The sequence below is a fragment of the Globicephala melas genome, chromosome 4 (assembly GCF_963455315.2).
Source record: "Globicephala melas chromosome 4, mGloMel1.2, whole genome shotgun sequence".
Taxonomy (NCBI): Eukaryota; Metazoa; Chordata; class Mammalia; order Artiodactyla; family Delphinidae; genus Globicephala; species Globicephala melas.
Genome location: NC_083317.1, coordinates 4,225,911 through 4,244,286, shown reverse-complemented (window position 1 = coordinate 4,244,286; position 18,376 = coordinate 4,225,911). Strand labels below are relative to the sequence as shown.

The 18,376-nt window shown below is 43.1% G+C and overlaps 1 protein-coding gene across 2 annotated transcripts in view; it reads left to right on the top strand.

Moving 5' to 3' along the window:
- The window catches only part of FAM3B (FAM3 metabolism regulating signaling molecule B), a 54,389-nt gene extending 36,013 nt beyond the window's left edge, over positions 1 to 18,376 (top strand). For both annotated transcript variants that reach the window (XM_030835452.3, XM_030835454.2), the window contains exons 3-8: positions 3,424 to 3,547; positions 13,459 to 13,517; positions 14,413 to 14,463; positions 15,518 to 15,605; positions 16,752 to 16,884; positions 18,090 to 18,376. In XM_030835452.3, the coding sequence (XP_030691312.1) occupies positions 3,424 to 3,547; positions 13,459 to 13,517; positions 14,413 to 14,463; positions 15,518 to 15,605; positions 16,752 to 16,884; positions 18,090 to 18,179 (545 nt within the window). In that variant the 3' untranslated portion in view covers positions 18,180 to 18,376. The remainder of the gene's footprint in view (positions 1 to 3,423; positions 3,548 to 13,458; positions 13,518 to 14,412; positions 14,464 to 15,517; positions 15,606 to 16,751; positions 16,885 to 18,089) is intronic.

Here is an 18,376-nt window from a genome sequence, read left to right as displayed (position 1 = left end):
TTGGTGACATCTTTGTCTGGTTTTGGTATCGGGGTGATTATGGCCTCGTGGAATGAGTTTGGGAGTGTTCCTGCCTCTGCTATATTTTGGAAGAGTTTGAGAAGGATAGGTGTGAGCTCTTCTCTAAATGTTTGATAGAATTCGCCTGTAAAGCCATCTGGTCCTGGACTTTTGTTTGTTGGAAGATTTTTAATCACAGTCTCAATTTCAGTGCTTGTTATTGGTCTGTTTATATTTTCTATTGCTTCCTTGTTCAGCCTCGGAAGGTTGTGCTTTTCTAAGGATTTGTCCATTTCTTCCAGGTTGTCCATTTTATTGGCATAGAGTTGCTTGTAGTAATCTCTCATGATCGTTTGTATTTGTGCAGTGTCACTTGTTACTGCTCCTTTTTCATTTCTAATTCTATTTATCTGAGTCATCTCCCTTTTTTTCTTGATGAGTCTGGCTAATGGTTTATCAATTTTGCTTATCTTCTCAAAGAACCACCTTTTAGTTTTATTGGTCTTTACTATTGTTTTCTTCATTTATTTTTCATTTATTTCTGATCTGATCTTTATGGTTTCTTTCCTTCTGCTAACATTTGGGGTTTTTTGTTCTTCTTTCTCTAATTGCTTTGGGTGTAATGTTAGGATTTTTAGTTGAGATGTTTTTTGAAGTAGGATTGTATTGCTCTAAACTTCCGTCTTAGAACAGCTTCTGCTCCATCCCATAGGTTTTGGGTCATCGTGTTCTCATTGTCATTTGTTTCTAGGTATTTTTTGCTTTCCTCTTTGATTTCTTCAGTGATCTCTTGGTTATTTAGTAGTATATTGCTTAGTCTCCATGTGTTTGTATTTTTTGCAGATTTTTTTCCTGTAATTGATATCCAGTCTCATAGCGTTGTTGTTGGAGAAGATACTTGATACAATTTCAGTTTTCTTAAATTTACCAAGGCTTGATTTGTGACCCAAGATATGCTCTATCCTGGAGAATGTTCCATGAGCACTTGAGAAGAAAGTGTTTTCTGTTGTTTTTGGATGGAATGTCCTATAAATATCAATTAAGTCCATCTTGTTTAATGTATCATTTAAAGCTTGTGTTTCCTTATTTATTTTCATTTTCGATGATCTGTCCATTGGTGAAAGTGGGGTGTTAAAGTCCCCTACTATGTTTGTGTTACTGTTGATTTCCCCTTTTATGGCTGTTAGCATTTGCCTTATGTATTGAGGTGCTCCTATGTTGGGTGCATAAATATTTACAATTGTTATATCTTCTTCTTGGACTGATCCCTCAACCATTATGTAGTGTCCTTCTTTGTCTCTTATAATAGTCTTTATTTTAAAGTCTATTTTTTCTGATATGAGAATCGCTACTCCAGCTTTCTTTTGATTTCCATTTGCATGGAATATCTTTTTCCATCCCCTCACTTTCAGCCTGTATGTGTCCCTAGGCCTGAAGTGGGTCTCTTGTAGACAGCATATATATGGGTCTTGTTTTTCTATCCATTCAGCCAGTCTGTGTCTTTTGGTTGGAGCATTTAATCCATTTACATTTAAGGTAGTTATCGATATGCATGTTCCTATTACCATTTTCTTAATTTTGGGGGGTTTGTTATTGGAGGTCTTTTCCTTCTCTTGTGTTTCCTGCCTAGAGAAGTTCCTTTAGCATTTGTTGTAAAGCTGGTTTGGTGGTGCTGAATTCTCTTAGCTTTTGCTTGTCTGTAAAGGTTTTAATGTCTCTGTCGAATCTGAATGAGATCCTTGCTGGGTAGAGTAATCTTGGTTGTAGGTTCTGCCTTTTCATCACTTTAAATATGTCCTGTGACTCCCTTCTGGCTTGCAGAGTTTCTGCTGAAAGATCAGCTGTTAACCTTATGGGGATTCCCTTGTATGTTATTTGTTGTTTTTCCCTTGTTGCTTTTAATATTTTTTCTTTGTATTTAATTTTTGATAGTTTGATTAATATGTGTCTTGGCGTGTTTCTCCTTGGATTTTTCCTGTATGGGACTCTCTGCACTTCCTGGACTTGTCAGTCATTAATTCTTGAACCAGGCTTTTGTGGCTCAGGGGAGCCCTAGGAGACTACAGCTTTTCTACAAACAAGAGGCAGGCAGAGGACTCTGTGGTGGCAGTGGGGCATCTCTCTCAGGAAGGCCCCATAGGGTCCTGCTCGGTTACACTTTCGTTCAACAACACTGATGGAGCAGCTGCTTGCACTGCACACAGAATTGGTGCTGGGGTTATAAAGTGAAAATAAATAGACAACATCCCTGTCCTTATGGAGAAGCTTTTAAAAAGGAAATTGAAGGATATTAGGCAGTGATGAGGGCTAAGAAAAAGAAAATAAATCAGGGCAAGCTGAGCAGCGCAGGGTGGGTTGGGGCTTTGTTTAGTGATGGGGATGAGGTAGGTAAAGGGGAGGAAGATGTGAAGGGCTGAGTAAGCACGATGTTGGGGTGCACAGGCCCCAGAACTCTGTGTCCTCCTGGGCACCAGGACTGGGTGCGCAGCTGCATCCCTGTGTTCACCAAGCAGTTCAGTCCTGGTCCAGCTCAACCCCCAGAGCACTCGGCCATCACAGCACTACCTGTGTCCTGGTTTCCCCCAACAGGGCCTTGCAGCCACTCTGCTGGCTGTGCTTCTAGCCAGATGTGCTAAAACAGAGGAGACGCAGCGATCCGTAAAACAGCACGTCCCCAGTCAAGCTGGGGGAGTGAGAGCACTTTCTGATTTTTTTTTTTTTTTCTGGAGACTCGGGATTTAAATTGAACCCAGCGCAGGACAGTGGGTTCTGTGTGTGACAGTGGACAGCCACACCTGTGAAAGGGGAGAGACGTGAGTGGTAGTGATGGCAACGAGGCACCCAGCAGTGGGAGATACAGAGGGTAACCAGCGCCAGCTGACCTCAGTCCTCCCCAAGTGCTGACCCCTGTCACTGGGCATGACATCTCCAGGGCCTGCCAGCACTGACATAGCAGCCCAGGCAGAAAAGCTCAGCATCTCAAGCTCGAGGGAAAGGAGAGGGGTCAGCCATGGCTAGAGTGGTGGTCAAGGGTGTGTGTATGTTTCAGGAGTGTAAATGCAGAAGCTGGATAGATGCTCCATAGGCTACTTCTTGATTCACCAGCACTCTTAGACCCCACTAATCTTTCTTTAATTGGAATACAAAAGGCTATGCCTTGCAATCCCAGAATGGCAGTCATGACGATCAAGAGTGATTCCCAACCCTTCTGAAGTTGTTCCGCCTACTCAACATCCCCTCCCTTTGGCATATTTGCTATTTGAAGACAAAAGCAAGTTAAATTAATTTTGTGTTTTCCCCCACTGCTACTGGGACTTGCTAGTGTGAAGTCTTGGGACAGAACAGCTGCCGTTCACAGTCAAGCAGTGGGTTCACCTGATCAATACTGCATGATGCTAACTGTTATATTCCTTTTTGTTACAGCCCCAGCCCCGAAAAGGCAAAAATGTGACCACTGGACCCCGTGTCCCCCAAACACCTATGCCTACCGGTTGCTCAGTGGGGGTGGCAGGGACAAGTATGCCAAGATCTGCTTTGAGGATGAGGTGTAAGTACTACAGTGGGAAAAGAAAACCTAGCTCTCCCACTTGGTTCTTCCCCTTCTCTGAGGCTGACCAAGCAGCAAGTCTGCCCCAGGAGAGAAAGGCATCTTCTTGACCTCAGGCAGAGGCTGGGGGGCATCCGAGGGGAAATGAGAATGCATGCTGTGCCGAGGGTGGGGAGGTGGGACCCGTAGATTGCTTTTATGTGTCCCGTGTTGAACTTTCATTTGACAGCAGTTAGCAAAAACTTCAGTACATATTTTGTACTCTAGCCCTTCAAAGTCAGGGAAACATCAAAACTCAGTGGATACGGCTGTCCTTGCATTTGGGTTTTGATCCTCACCCTCATGGGTTAAAGCCAGTGTCGTCTCTCCCTGCAGCCCCTACCCCCCACGTAGCTCGGTTCAGCTTCTGTGCCACTGCCTTACCCTTGACAGCCCAATAAACCCTGGCACTTGGAAGTGTCCTAGCCCAGTGTATTCCATGGCTAGGGCTGCCATAACAAAGTACACAGACAGGGCAGTTTAAACAACAGACATTCATTCTCTCTCAGTTCTGGAGGCCAGACGTCAAGATCAAGGTGTGGGCAGGGCTGGTTCCTTCTGAGGCTGCAAGGGAGAGTCTGTCCCATTCTCCCTCCTTGGCTTGTAGATGCCGACTTTGCCCTGTGTCTTCACAGCGCCATCCCTCTGTGTGTGTGTCTCGATCCAATTTTCCCCTTTTAAAAGGGACACCAGTCATTTTGGGTTAGGGTCACCCTAAAGACCTCATTTTAACTCAGTCATCTCTTTAAAGGTCTATATCCAAATAAGGTCACATTCTGAGGTTCTAGGGGTTAGGACTTCACCATTTGAACTTTGAGGGAACACAGTGCAACCCACAACACCAAGCTTAAGGATGGTTTGGGCGATTAAGTAATTATTACAAATGAGAGAAAATGTGGTCTGTTCCTAACCCTGAGTAGGAAGTCATTCCCAATTATCCCACCATTTCCCCCAAACCAGGCACACTTTCCCTTTTTTTGTTGGTTAGCTGTTGCCCACAGCACTCGGCACTTGCTGCATTTCCACCCCTCCATTCTCAGTCCCTTGGTCTCTGCACGTACCTTGTTCTCCCAAGGAGCGGGCAGTGCATTCAGAGAGGGGGTCAGATTCAGCTTCGTACACCTTACACAGTCCTGGCATATCCCCTCATTCAATATTTGGGAGTTGGGTAGAAATAGCCCCTTTGCTCTGCAGGTCCATCATGTCTCTAAGGTCCCCTTTGCTCTGCCGGACAGTTTGTTGATAAACATTCATCCACCGATGAACTCCAGAGGGTGAGGCACTCAGCAGAGGGACCATGACATGGAACATGTGGCTCCTGCCCAAGAAGCTGATGTCACAGTTCAGGGTTCTCTGCCTCAACCCCATGGACACCCTGCATGGTAGGGGCTGCCCTGAGCATTTCAGGGTTAGCAGCACCCCTGGCCTCCACCCACTAGATGCCAGAGAATACCCATCCTCCCCACCGGCTGTGGCAACCACACACATCCCAGACATTGTCACACGTCCCCTAGGTGGCAAAATCCTACCCCCCACCCCATTAAGAACCAGTGGTATAGTTGGAGAGAACAAACAGAGTTTGCAAATGTCCATGGTAAATGCTGTATGGTAATTGTGTGTGTGTGTGTGTGTGTGTGTGTGTGTGTAATTTCAGAGGTGATGCCCTGATGAATGGGATTGTCATTGAGGTAGATTGAAAACTGAGCAGGAACCCTTGGCAAGGAAGAGGCGGGAAGACCTGGGAAGGGTGGGGACAGTGGGAGGGGGTCACTCATCCAGAATCACATCGCCAGAAGGGGATTATTCAAGCTCAGATCCCAGAGCCCAGGATTTGCCCTGCTCCACAGTGCCTGACACCTTCTCCTGACCATGCATAGGAGCTACTGCATCTCACCTGGTGCAAACCAACTCACGTATACTTTAACTTCATAGAACTCTGTCTGAGGTAGGTACCATTATTATTCCCATGATACAGACAAGGCAACTGAGTCACAGAGAGGTTCAGTCACTTGCCCCTCATCACACAGCTGTTAGTGACAGAGCCAGGATTCCACCCGGGCAAACGTAGGGTCTGCTGCATGGACCAACTTGAATCCAATAGTCTAAAGGAACAGCTAACCCTCTCTATGAATGTGTAGAACCAAAGGTAGCTTGCCTGCTTCAAACAGTATTCTAGATGTTTTTCAGAATTCAGTGCAGAATAAAGCAGGATAAGCACAAGCAAAAGCAAATTAAAAGGAACAGGAATCAATGAGGCCAGATGCCAAGACACTTGCTGTGCCTCTAGTGTTGTGTTTTCTTGTAACAAGTCCCTGGAACAGAAAGGATGGGTTGCAGATAGCTCGTTGTTTTACAAATAAAATATACAGGTTTGGGAATTCCCTGGCGGTCCAGTGGTCAGGACTCCGTGCTTTCACTGCCGAGGGCCTGGGTTTGAGCCCTGGTCGGGGAACTGATATCCCACAGGCCACATTGTATGGCCTTAATATATATATATATATATATATATATATATATAGAGAGAGAGAGAGAGAGAGAGAGAGAGAGAGTTATATATTTGTAGAGTTATATATTTATATATATATCAGGTTTATGTAGAAAGACAAGAGGTTTTCTGCCATTTGCTTCATCCCTACAACCAGCATGCCCTGGGCACCTGCAAACATACCTCCCCCAGGGACAGCCCCCTCCATCTGTCAGTAGAGTCCCCCTACTCACTCACACCCATACCTCTAAACAGCGGGTTTACATTACAACTTCCTTGTTTCCGGTTTTCAGCATTATCAGCTGCCCTGCCCCTCGGGAGGTCAGCTCTTTTCCACCATCACCCAATTCCTGTCCTCTTCCCTTACCGTTGTCCTGATTAAGTTACTATACTGTCATCATGGTTTGAGCAAACTTCATCCTTTACATGATTATGACTGTGAAAATAAAATTCAGAGAGTTTACTTGATAGGAATATTTTACCAAGGGAGAACCCAACTCCTGGCAAACAAGATTTCCAAATGGAATGCGGTTAGGTGGCGTGGCGCTCCATGGCCACGGCTCGGCTTATAAAGTTTGAATGAGTAAGTGCAGTGTTTTCTAGTGTGGTTTGTTACTAGAAACTTATGTGCCGTTGCATTGCATGAGCTGACTTGTTCATAACTGCAAGGTCATGCTGACATAAAGAAAGCTTAGGTTTTGTTTAAGGTCAGAGTCAGCATTTGGGGGACGTCAAGGCAGTTTTAAGTTTGGGTTTGTGACTGTGAGGGTCCATCTAGGGATATATTCAAACTGTGGCCTCCAGTTTGGTTTTTTTTTACTACTTCTTACTTACTTAATTAATTTGGTTGCACCGGGTCTTAGCTGTGGGCTCCTTAGTTTGTGGCATGCGAACTCTTAGCTTCGGCATGCATGTGGGATCTAGTTCCCTGACCACGGATCGAACCCGGGCCCCTGCATTGGGAGCACGGAGTCTTAACCACTGCGCCACCAGGGAAGTCCCTCCAGTTTGTTTTTTTTCTAACGGGACTAAACAGAGGTTCTACATGACTGAAGCATGTACAATAATTACGTTTCGTTTACTGTTGGCTCACTTGGTTTTCCATGAAGTTACATCAGTTTAATCCCTAAACTTTCCTCTGGTTAAAATAAATCTCTCACATCAGACATTTACCAACTTCACCCGTGAAGCTTCTGTCCCTCTCCAATCGGCCAGGTTACCCTGCAGCTACCGTGCGGCTGACATTCGGGGACCCCTCCCCACCACCATCCTGGGGATGACCTTTGCCTCCCTCTCTGTAGCTGGAGTCCCTGTTTCCTGGATACAGTACCTTCCACTTTCTTAGTTTCCACCCTTGTTTTGCTGGAGCACATCTTCCAATAACATCCTGAGAAAAGGGTATAAGGGGAGGTAATATTTTTAAAGATTCTTCATGTTTAAAATGTATTCATTCCCACCAACGATTAACTGAGAGTTTGGCCGAGGATAGATTTCTCAATTATAAATAGCTCCCACTTTGAATTTTGAAGTCTTTGCCTGGAATTAAGTGACTCTCACTCCGGCAATGTTTGAGTGTGGTGACCGTGAGAATGCACTTCTCAGGTTTCTAGGGGCAGGTAGTTCATTGGCCAAGAGTTCCAGTTGCTGCATTCTAAAATCCATAGTAGGTTTGCTGGAGGCCCGGCTTCCCCTGGCTGCTCCTAGCCAGTGACTGAGACCTGTTACAGAAAAAATTATTCATGACACTTCGTGCAAATGGTCAGGCCGACTTTATTCAAGGGGGTGATGGCAGTAAGCATAGGGACCACTCTTGTGGGGTCTTGTAGGGGAGAGAGATTGGATTCAACTCCAGACACATCACGGGCAAGCATTTACAGCCAAGGAGCAGGGTGGAGATTGTGGATAGAAAATTACTAAGAGGAAACATCAGGGTTGAGGGGATTCTGGCTAAACAGGTTAACAAGATTCTTGCTGAATGCGGTACCTGGAGGGTGGAGGAGGATTAAGAAACTGATTTAATATGGATGGCCATCACATATCAAAGGTGGGGCTTTCTGGTTAAACCGACTTAGCAGAATTCTTGCTAAAATTGGACAATACAGAGATGAGCAGAAGTCCAAAAGTCAGGCCTAGTTTAAAAAGAGCTCGGGGGGCCTGAGTAGAGTTTGGTCAAGGAGAGAATCCTTATCAGAACCTTGAGATACCAGGCAGCCCCATTCCTGGGCCACACAGGCTCAGCTGAAGCCCAGCTTGCGTTCCAAGATGCCCATTGGCCTTGCCGAAGTCTCCTGGGACTGCCTGGCCGCCTAGGACATGCCCACCCAGCTTTTTCCCTTTCCTCCCCTTAGGGTCAGGCTTGAGTTGGGGTCTGACAACTCGCCCTGCTTAACCCCACCCCTCTCACCTTCTCTCGTAGGTATTTCCCCTAATAAAAATTCTAGCTCATTTAACCCTGTTTTGGTATCTGCTTTTCAGAGGACTCAGATTAACACAATGAGAATGACTGTTCCCTCACAGTCTGTCCAGTAAGGCATGTTGACTAATATTTTGAGTTTTGCCATTCTGAGAGAAGAAAGTTAGTCTCAGATCAGTGTTTTATTGCTCTTGCTGTGAGTGAATCCAGGGTCTTTTCATGCTAAGAATGGCTGTACAGTCAGCCCTCCCTCCCCATGGGCTCCACATCTGCGGATTCAACCAACCATGGATCACATAGTATGTTTATGATCCATGGTAGGTTGAATCCACTCATGCAGATCTCACAGATACAGAGGGCCGGCTATGGAACTTGGGCACCCGTGGATTTTGGTATCCGTGGCAGGTCCTGCAGCCAATGTCCTGCAGATACGGAGGGATGGCTGTATGTATTTTCTGTGAACTGTTTATATCTCCTGCCCATTTTTATTCCTATCCCTGGGCTTTTTTAATTGATTTATAAGATTCTTTATGTATTAAGGTAGTTAGCCCTTTTGCGTTATAAAACTGCTCTCCATATTTTGTCTTTTCATTTTTTAGATGGCATGTTAAAATATGCTTATGCTGTCGTTAATACCTGACCTTTAACAAAGCAAAGAAAATACACACCATATAGTGAAAGCAAAAATTAAAATATTTGACAAGCAGCAAAAACAGAAAACAACCCAATTATGAAGTTATCATAAAGAACAAATATATCTCACATATATTAAGTGGCCTGTAAAAATGCCAATTAAAAGGAAGCAATTCTTAGATTGAATCACAGCACATAAACCCCAAATTATGCTGTATATTAAAAATGCATACATACAAGAGAGTTGAGGTCACAGGGAAAACCACTGCCCTGAAAACTGGAGAGACAGGCAGATTCATCAAATCACAGATTACCTGGAGCAGGGAGCTCAGCTGGATCTAGCATCCAGTAGGAACCCTTAAAGGGTAAGTGAATAATTGCTGGAGACTGAGCTTGGATGAGCTTGAGAGATTAACTCCTGGAGGCCAAGCCTTGGAGGAGCTTCTACACCTTCCTGAGTTTCTCCTCCAGGAGCCCTACCAGGCTTTCAGAGGGAAGACTGAAGAAAAATCCCCTCATGCTTCTGGCGGTGGGAATGGGAAAGTAGCCATTTTGAAATATGTCCCCAGTGCTCTGTTCTTCTTAGCAGGCTTGTCTTCGAGGGAAATTGTTTTACCAGAGTCTAACCAGTGAAGGTTTTACCAAAGACTAGCCAACCTGGGGGAGGGAAATACCCAACTCCAGGCCCCTCTGGCCTTCCTGTCTCCCCTAAGGAGTGAAAGAAAAAAAAAAGCCACTTGTGAAGGCCACAGCTCAGGGGCACAGGCTCACTAAAAGACTGAGACCTGATCACAGGCCTATGGAACACTTCCTCATTCCTGACGTCTTACTACCACATAATGGGGCTCCTGTAAAATAACAAGGGATTACAGCTGAAAAAAACTGAAAGTCTCAAACCCAATGTAAAAGAGTCTATAGGGATACCCAAGAAAGAGAGGAGAAATGTTAGCCTCTGACACCTACGGCTACAGCAAATAGTAAACAGAGCCTAACTCCCTGCCAGATGAACATAACATTCACACTAAAGACCTATTTACCAAGTATACCATGTCTGGCTTTCAACAAAAAATAACAAGACGTATGAAAAGTAAAAAACCACAGTTTGAAGAGACAGGGAAAGCATCAGTACCTTGCCCAAATATGGCAGAAATTTTGGAATTAGCATACCAGGAATATAAAACAGCAATGATTAATATGCTAAGAGCTGCAATAGAAAAAGTGGACAGAATACAAGAACAAATGAGTAATGTAAGCAGACAGATGGACACCCTAAGGAAGAATGAAAAAGAAATGGTGGAAATTAAAAACACCATGACAGAAATGAAGAACTCCTTTCATGGGCTCATTAGTAGACTGGACACAACCAAGGAAAGAATCATTGACCTTAAGGCTATGGCAATAATACCTCCCAAACTGAGAAAAGAGGAAGAAAAAAAATAATTAAAAACCTGAAAAATAAAAAAGAACAGAATATCCAAGAACTGTGGGACAACTACGAAAGGTACAATACATGTAATAAGAATACCAGAAAAAAGAAGTGAGAAAGAAACAGAAATATTTGAAGTAATACTGCTGAGAACTTTTCAAAATTATCCACAGACACCAAACCACAGATCCAGGAAGCTCAGAGAAAACCAAGCAGGATAAATACCCCCAAATGTACACCTAAGTAAATTGTATTCAAACTAGAGAAGATTAAAGACAAAGAGGAAATCTTGAAAGTAGCCAGAGGCAAAACCAACAACAACCACCAAATAAAATGAAACAAAAAAAAAACACTTTACTTATAAAAGAACAGGGTAGGAATTACATCAGGCTTTTCTTCAGAAACCACGCAAACAAGAAGACAGTGGGGTAAAATATCTAAAGCAAAGTGGCTGTACCATTTTACATTCCTATCAGTGTATGAGAGTTTCAGTTAATCTGCCACTATATTCACCAGCGCTTGGTATGGTCAGTCTTTCTAACTGTAGACATTCTAATAGGTATGCAGCAGTATCTGACTGTGATCTTAATTTGCATTTCTCTAAGAGCTAATGATGTTGAGCCTCTTTTCATGTGTTTATTTGCTGTGTGTATACCTTACTTTGTTAAGTGCCTATTCAAATCTGTTCATTTTTAATGGGGTTGTTTTCTTATTATGAATTCTGAGGTTTGTTTATGTGTTTTGTATTCAAGTTCTTTATTAAATATATGATTTTCCTATAGATATTCCCAGCTTGTTTCTTGTGTTCTTCTCTTAACAGTATTTATCAAAGAGCAGAAATTCTTAATTTTAATGAAGTCTAATTTATCCATGTTTCTTTTATGGAGCACGTTTTTCATGTCATCTCTAAGAACCTTTTGTCTAACCCACAAAATTTTTCTTCAAAGCTCTCCAAAGTTTCTTCCAAACTTCTAGAAGTTGGATAATTTTAGGTTTTCCACTTTATATAATATGATATACCCATGTTGAGTTAATTTTTGCAAATGGTGTGAAATATGAATTGTAGTCATTTAAAAACATGGCTACTTAATTGTTCTAGCTCTACTGTTGTTCTTTCTCTACTGAATTCTTTTTGCACCACTGGCAAAAATCAAGTGACCATATACGTGTGTATCTAATTCTGGACCCTCTATTCTCCTCCATTTATCTGTTTGTCTGTCTTTTCACTATATGCAGTAATTTTGATAACTATAACTTTACAGTAAATCTTGAAGTTCAATATTATAATTTCTTCAATTTTGTTCTTTTTTTTCAAAATTATTTTGACTATTCTAGATTCTATTTCCATATGAATTTTTGAATCAGCTTATAAATGCCTACACAAAAGCCTACTGGCTTTTTTCTTTTTTTTCTTTTTGAGATTGCATTAGATCTCTAGATAATTTGGGGAGAATTGACATCTTAGCAATATTGAGTCTTTTACTTACCTCAATTTATTTAAATCTAATTTGTCTCAGTAATGGTTTGTAGTATTCAGTGTATGCATCTGCAGATACTTTCGCCATATTTATCGCTAAATATCTCATACTTTTATGCTATTGTATATATTTTTTAATTTAAAATTTAAAAGTTAAAAAAATTAAGTTTAAAATTTCAATTTCCCATCATTAGTTGCTAGTATGTAGAAATACAATTGACTTTTATATAATGATCTTGTATCCTGCAACCTTCCTAACCTCACTTATTAGTTCTAGTAGCTTTGTTGTAGACTCCACTGGATTTTCTACATAGGTGATCATGTCATCTACAAAAAAAAAAAAAAAAAAGGCAGTCATAACACTTCTTTTCTAATCTTCATGCCTTTGACTTCTTATGAAGATAATATATCATTGATTTTAAAACTTGACAGAGGATGCATGCACTCATACAGATGCACACACACACACACACACACACACACATGCTCACACACACACACACAAAGATCTTCAGTAATATTTCACATTTCCAAGAAGGTCAGTCTTCTTCCTGGTTTTAGGACACAATCCCCTTGAAACTGGCATTTCATATTCTCCAATTTAAAAGTAAAAATTAAGTGAAGTAGTGTAAGGGATTTATTTAAGGGGATAATCAGGGTTACATTTTGTGGTTGGATAGAAGCATCTCCAGGTGTCCACAAAACCTCCGTCAGAGCACTGATGGGGAGAGGATGCATGGAAGCTGATACCAGAGTTGGGTCAGACCCATCTCTTATTCATCCACCTCTTGTACCTCATTTTTTTTCCAGCCAGCCAGTTTGAATGTGTCCTTCATGTTTGTCAACCCTTCTCTTGTGTTCTTCGCATCCCATCAACTGTCGAAACCCAGCAAGTATACATCTTCAGTATCTCTTTACTTTGCCATCTCCTTTCTCATCCCACTTCTCATCTCCTTGTTCATGGTCTAGTAAGCTTCATCATACTATGAAAGTAACCAGGTTTTGTGTGTGTGTTTGTCTCCAGACTTTCTGGCTTCTAATCCCTTCTACTGGTTGTTGTACTCCATATTTATAAAGTGGGAAAATGAATGCCCGCCCATGAGGAGGTTGAGGATTCAGTGAGAGAATGTTTGCAAAGAGCCCGTGCTAAACAAACACTGGTGTTTCCTGGCCATTTGTATAAATTATAGGACTAAATGCAGTTTCCAGGTTCCCTGAGGGACTCAGACTGTAGAGATGTGTGGGGATGGATGTGTGGAGCGAGTGTAGGGGTGACTTTCAAGGGAGCTGGGTCAAGGCCAGTACGTATCTACAAGGAAATGGTAAGTGACAAAGGATGGACAGTAATTTTGCCAAGAGAGGATCTTACAGAGCAGGGAGAGCTACTCACTGCTTGGTGAGAAAGGAGTTCTTTGACCGATGCTTATCTACATTTCAGGCTCATAGGAGAAAAGACTGGGAATGTGGCAAGAGGAATAAATATTGCCATTGTCAACTGTAAGTTATTAAATGTTTTCTTTAAAACTCCTCTAAAAGCTCTGTGATTGGATATTCAGTGGTACCTTGGGTTTCTTTATGATTTTTGCACACGATCTAGTCTAGGTTTATATTTTAATGCATTTTAAGAGTATATATTTAACTATTTTTTATGGTGCCTCACTTTAGAGATTTCTGGTTCTACCAAAAAACTGAAATCAAATATAAACTGATTTAAAAAAAAACGAAGAAGGACCTGCTGAATTCAGAGCTAAAACCAGATCAGCAGACCTGGGGGTACAGACACCCTGGAGTTGGGCTTCACGTTTGCTCTGATTCCTGGTGGCCCAGCAGAAGGTGACACCAGTTCCTACCTTTGTCTGATAAAAAGGCCTCAGGGAAGCACAGCCTGCCCTCCTCTTAGGCCTGGAAAGAAAAAAACACATCTGTCACTATTGCCATCGGGGTCCCTGACAGTAAGAACTGTAGCAGGTTTGGGGAAAGGGTTTCCCTTGGCGTCTGTGCCTATGAGCAAGGTGAGCACATAGTCCAGTGACAGAGGGCTGCAGGAACCTGAGGAAAATGTGCCTGATCTGCAGGAAAAGCTACAGGGGGCAGCAGAAAGGGCTGAGTGGGGGCCCTGGTGTTTGTGGGAAGAGGCAGGTGCACTGGGAAAGAATGTGGGCGTGAATCTAACTGGAAGCAGGTGGGAGGGATGCTCTGGGCAGCCGGTGTGAGCCCTAGCCTTCCTGACCCGAATCACTGGGGCCCCCTTCAGGGAAGGCGGTCCTTTCCTTCAGGTGGGACCACGGCAGTCATGCTTCCCGGAAAGAGACAGAGAAGGAACACGCTGTTTTCAGAATGTGCCCTGAGTCCCCATGTACCTTCTTTTAAAAACTGTGTCTCTCATTTCCAGATGTGACTGGGAAAGTATTAGCAACACAGTATTTTGATATGTACGAAGGAGGTAAGGAAACTCTTTTCCTCTTAAAATCAAAATGAATTATACACACAAATTAGGATAAAGAAAAACACAACCAAAAACATCAAACATTCTTATTTTGTCTCCCAAAAAATTTGCCAGAAGCAAATTTTTTCTAGAACTGTCTTACATAAACCCTCGTGGTCTCTGAGTTCACGTATTAAAATTTGAAGACATTATCTAGAAAATGTCTTTTCTTTGACTACACTTGTCCTGGATCTTTTCCTTCTGCCCCTTCCTCGGATAATGGGAAAGAGAAAATATCTCTTTCTTTTTTTAAACCAAACATGTAGAATAATGTGATCAGCCTCCAGCCCTGAATGTCATCATAATTACTGCCGTGTTCACGGCGCTGGGCGTGGTGCACGCATTCCTGGAGCCCAGGGTGTCCATCCTCCTCCAACTGTCCCTCCATTCTGGACTCTGGATCTTGACTGAAGTTGTTTCTATTTAACACTGAGAATTACCTAAAACAAATCTTTATAAAGATAATGGAGAGGAACAATTAGAAGTGCCCGGATGCACTCGGGAACGATGCCGTTAATCATAACTACAAATACAAGCCCCAGTGGTAAATAACAGGGTTTGAGCTGAGCCTTTATTTCCTCTCTGTAAGAAACAGAGGGGTCTCTTAGCAAGGACTTACCCATCCCGGTGTGGTCTGTCATGTCTCGTATTTCTCCTCAGTGTCCTGGAGCCACTCGGCTCTTAGAGGGTCATGCCCAGGTTCGGTGTTTTCTTATTAATTGCAAAGAAGAGCCCACCTGTGTTGCCAAAGTCGTTGCCGGTTGGCTTCAGAGCTGATCACTAGAACCTTTATGATCCGATCATGCTGCTTGCCTCACATCGCCCCACCGTGGAAGCCACAGGCCATTTACTATGAAAGCGCTAAAGCATCATTTGCGTGGTGGAGAGACAGTTCTAGAATCAGAGGATTCAGAGCCCGGGGCACAGAAGCTGAGAGCAGAAGCACAGCCTCTAGGGCCAGAGTCTCAGCTGACAGAGAAGGTCCTAAGACTGATTTGAATTGACCCGGCAGATAACTCTGGACCGATGACGAATTTTATTCAGAGCGCTCCCTCGAACTCCCTGCTCTTCATGGTGACCCACGATGACGGTAGCAGCAGGTGAGTGCAGACTTGTCACAGCAGGGGCGAGAGTCAGGGAAGCCAGCGGGGGGGGGGGGGGGGTGCGGAGCATCAGGGCTGTCAGTGTTCCTCAGTACATCATTTAGGAGACGACAGAGGTCCAAGGAGAAGGATGCTTCTTCAGGGAAAAGGAATGGGAAACCATGAGGAACAGACTGCATTTCTAGAGAAACAACAAGCTGGTGGGGCACATAAATCCTAGAAACTAAGGAATATTTCCAGGTAGCAAGACAAAGCCACCACTGACCATAAATAAAATAGCAAAGCTAACCCTTGGCCAAAGAGCTAAACCCAGGGTGGGACTTATACGCACGCACGCACACACGCACGCACACATACACGATGCTTTCACTAGGGAGAAGATGACCTGGTCAGTGTTTCTCCAAGCGTGCTCTCCTGCGCAAACGTGTGCGTCTTCACTGCCTAACTTCCGAGAACCCCAGAGCGCTTCTAGGCATCGTGAATTTCCGAGATGGGGCTACTGAACGTGGCATCTCCCAAATTTGTTTGAATTCAGATCTTATTCTTAAAAGAGCATCTTCCCAGATGGAAGTTCTTGGACATGTGCTTTGAAAGACTCAGATGTAACCCATTTAGGAAAATCTGAACTTATTTTTTCTTTTCCTTTCTGCCCACCTCCCTTTACTTTGCCCTGAATCGCACCTTTCTACAACGGTAGGATTCTTTAGGTTTTGGTTTTGTTTTTTTTTTTTTTTTTCATTTTTGATCCTGACTTTTCTGAATACGAAAGGGACAGTTTTGACACTTGTTTTCATCTTTCAGCAACTTCTGTCCCCTTTATTGGTGGTCAGTAAACAGGAGGGCAGCAAGGACCGAAAACTATGCTGGCTGGGCTGAGGATGACTGAACCCCAAGACCCAGGGCTTTTCCGAATTGAGAATTAAAACTCTGGGCCCCAAACTGAGTCTAAAAGAGTCCTGGATGTGGCCTTATGTGTAACTAGAGATGTGACACACTCAGCCAGCATGTGTGTTTCCCTCCTGCCCTGCACCCCAGGAGGGCAGGCGCTGCTTTAGAAACCTGTCCTAGGACAGACTGTGTCCTAGCACCACATACCCGAGTCTGCAGGTGAGACATTCACATGCTTCCCCCTTTGCCCTGCAGACTGAAGGAGGACGCTAAGAAGGCCATAGAAGCCCTGGGAAGTAAAGAGATCAGGAACATTCGGTTCAGGTCGAGCTGGGTATTTCTTGGAGCAAAAGGCTTTGAACTTCCTGCAGGAATTCAGAGAGAAAAGGTGAGTGCTTGCTAAACATCCCTTCCTGAAAACCAGTTACCATATGTCCTAGCAATTCCACTCATAGATACATAGCTAAGAGAATGAAAAACATACGGTCACACAAAAACTTGTACAAGAATGTGCTATTATTCACAACAGCAAAAAAGCAGAAACAACCCAAGTGCCTGATGAATAGATTTTAAAATGTATAAATAAAATACGGTATATCCACACACTGGAATATCATTAAGGCACATACAGAAATGGAGTACTGATATAGGCTATGACATGGACGAACCTTGAAAACACACTAAGTGAGGAAAACCAAACACAAAGGGACACATACTGTATGATTCCATTTATATAAAATTTCTAGATTTCCGTCCAGAGACAGAAACTAGATTAGGGGCTGTCTAAAGGCTGTGGAGGATGGCGACTAGATTCGAATGGGTTTGTGCATTCTTGTTCCTGGGATGAAAATGTTCTAAAATTGAGTGTGATGATGGCTGCATGCCTTTGTGAATATACTAAAAGCCATTGAATTGTACACTTTAAATGGGTGAATTTTATAGGATGTGAATTCTGTCTCAGCAAAGCTGTTATATTAAAAAGAGACATAAAACTAGAATTCCAAAGTTTAGAACGCATATTCTTATTCTTTTTAAGCATGAGTTTAAGGTGCTCCATTGTCTGTGAAAGAATTGAAGATGGAAAGCCTTAAAGTCAAATCAATCTGAACAAGGAACAAGTGTTCCTTCTGAGCAAGGAACACTCCGATTACCCTGAAGAAAATACATAGTCCTTCTCCCAGAGAACTGAAAACCAGACTTGAGAGTTGTGCCGTCCCATATGGGACGGCAGCTACTCGCCAGATTTGCAGGTTACATTTAAACTGATGCAAGTTAAAGAGAATTTAAAATTCAGTTCATCAGTCACGCTAGCCACATTTCAAGTATTCAGTAGCCAAATGTGGCTAGTGGCTACTCTACTGGGCACGTGGATTAAAGGACACTTACACCATAGCAGAAAGTTTTCCACCTGTTGAATCAAGTTGCTTCAAATATTGAGTCACATTGAGAGGAAATCACGTACCCTGAGTAGGTTGTAACAAATCCCATCCTAGGAAGTGATTCTCTTTTTGTGACTTTGCTCACAGCTGGCTCGCTGACCATTTGTTGATTAGATGAATGGATAAATTAACTCCTTTTCTTTCCTTTGCACAGGTCAACCACTCAGATAATGCGAAGAACAGGTATCCGGGCTGGCCCGCAGAGATCCAGGTAGAAGGCTGCATACCAAAAAGACCAAGCTAACATTGCCCGGCCTCAATAAAGGTGCCTTTTATGGACAAATGCATCCCGAATGGACCACACCTCTTAGCCAACAGTCAATATTTGATGAGTATTTTGGGTTTGTCGTCAACCAGCGGACCAAAATATTTTCCAGTTGTCTAAAATCTTGTCGCACAGACTTCTTATGCCAGTGTTTATAGAGTGAAGGTAGTGAGCAG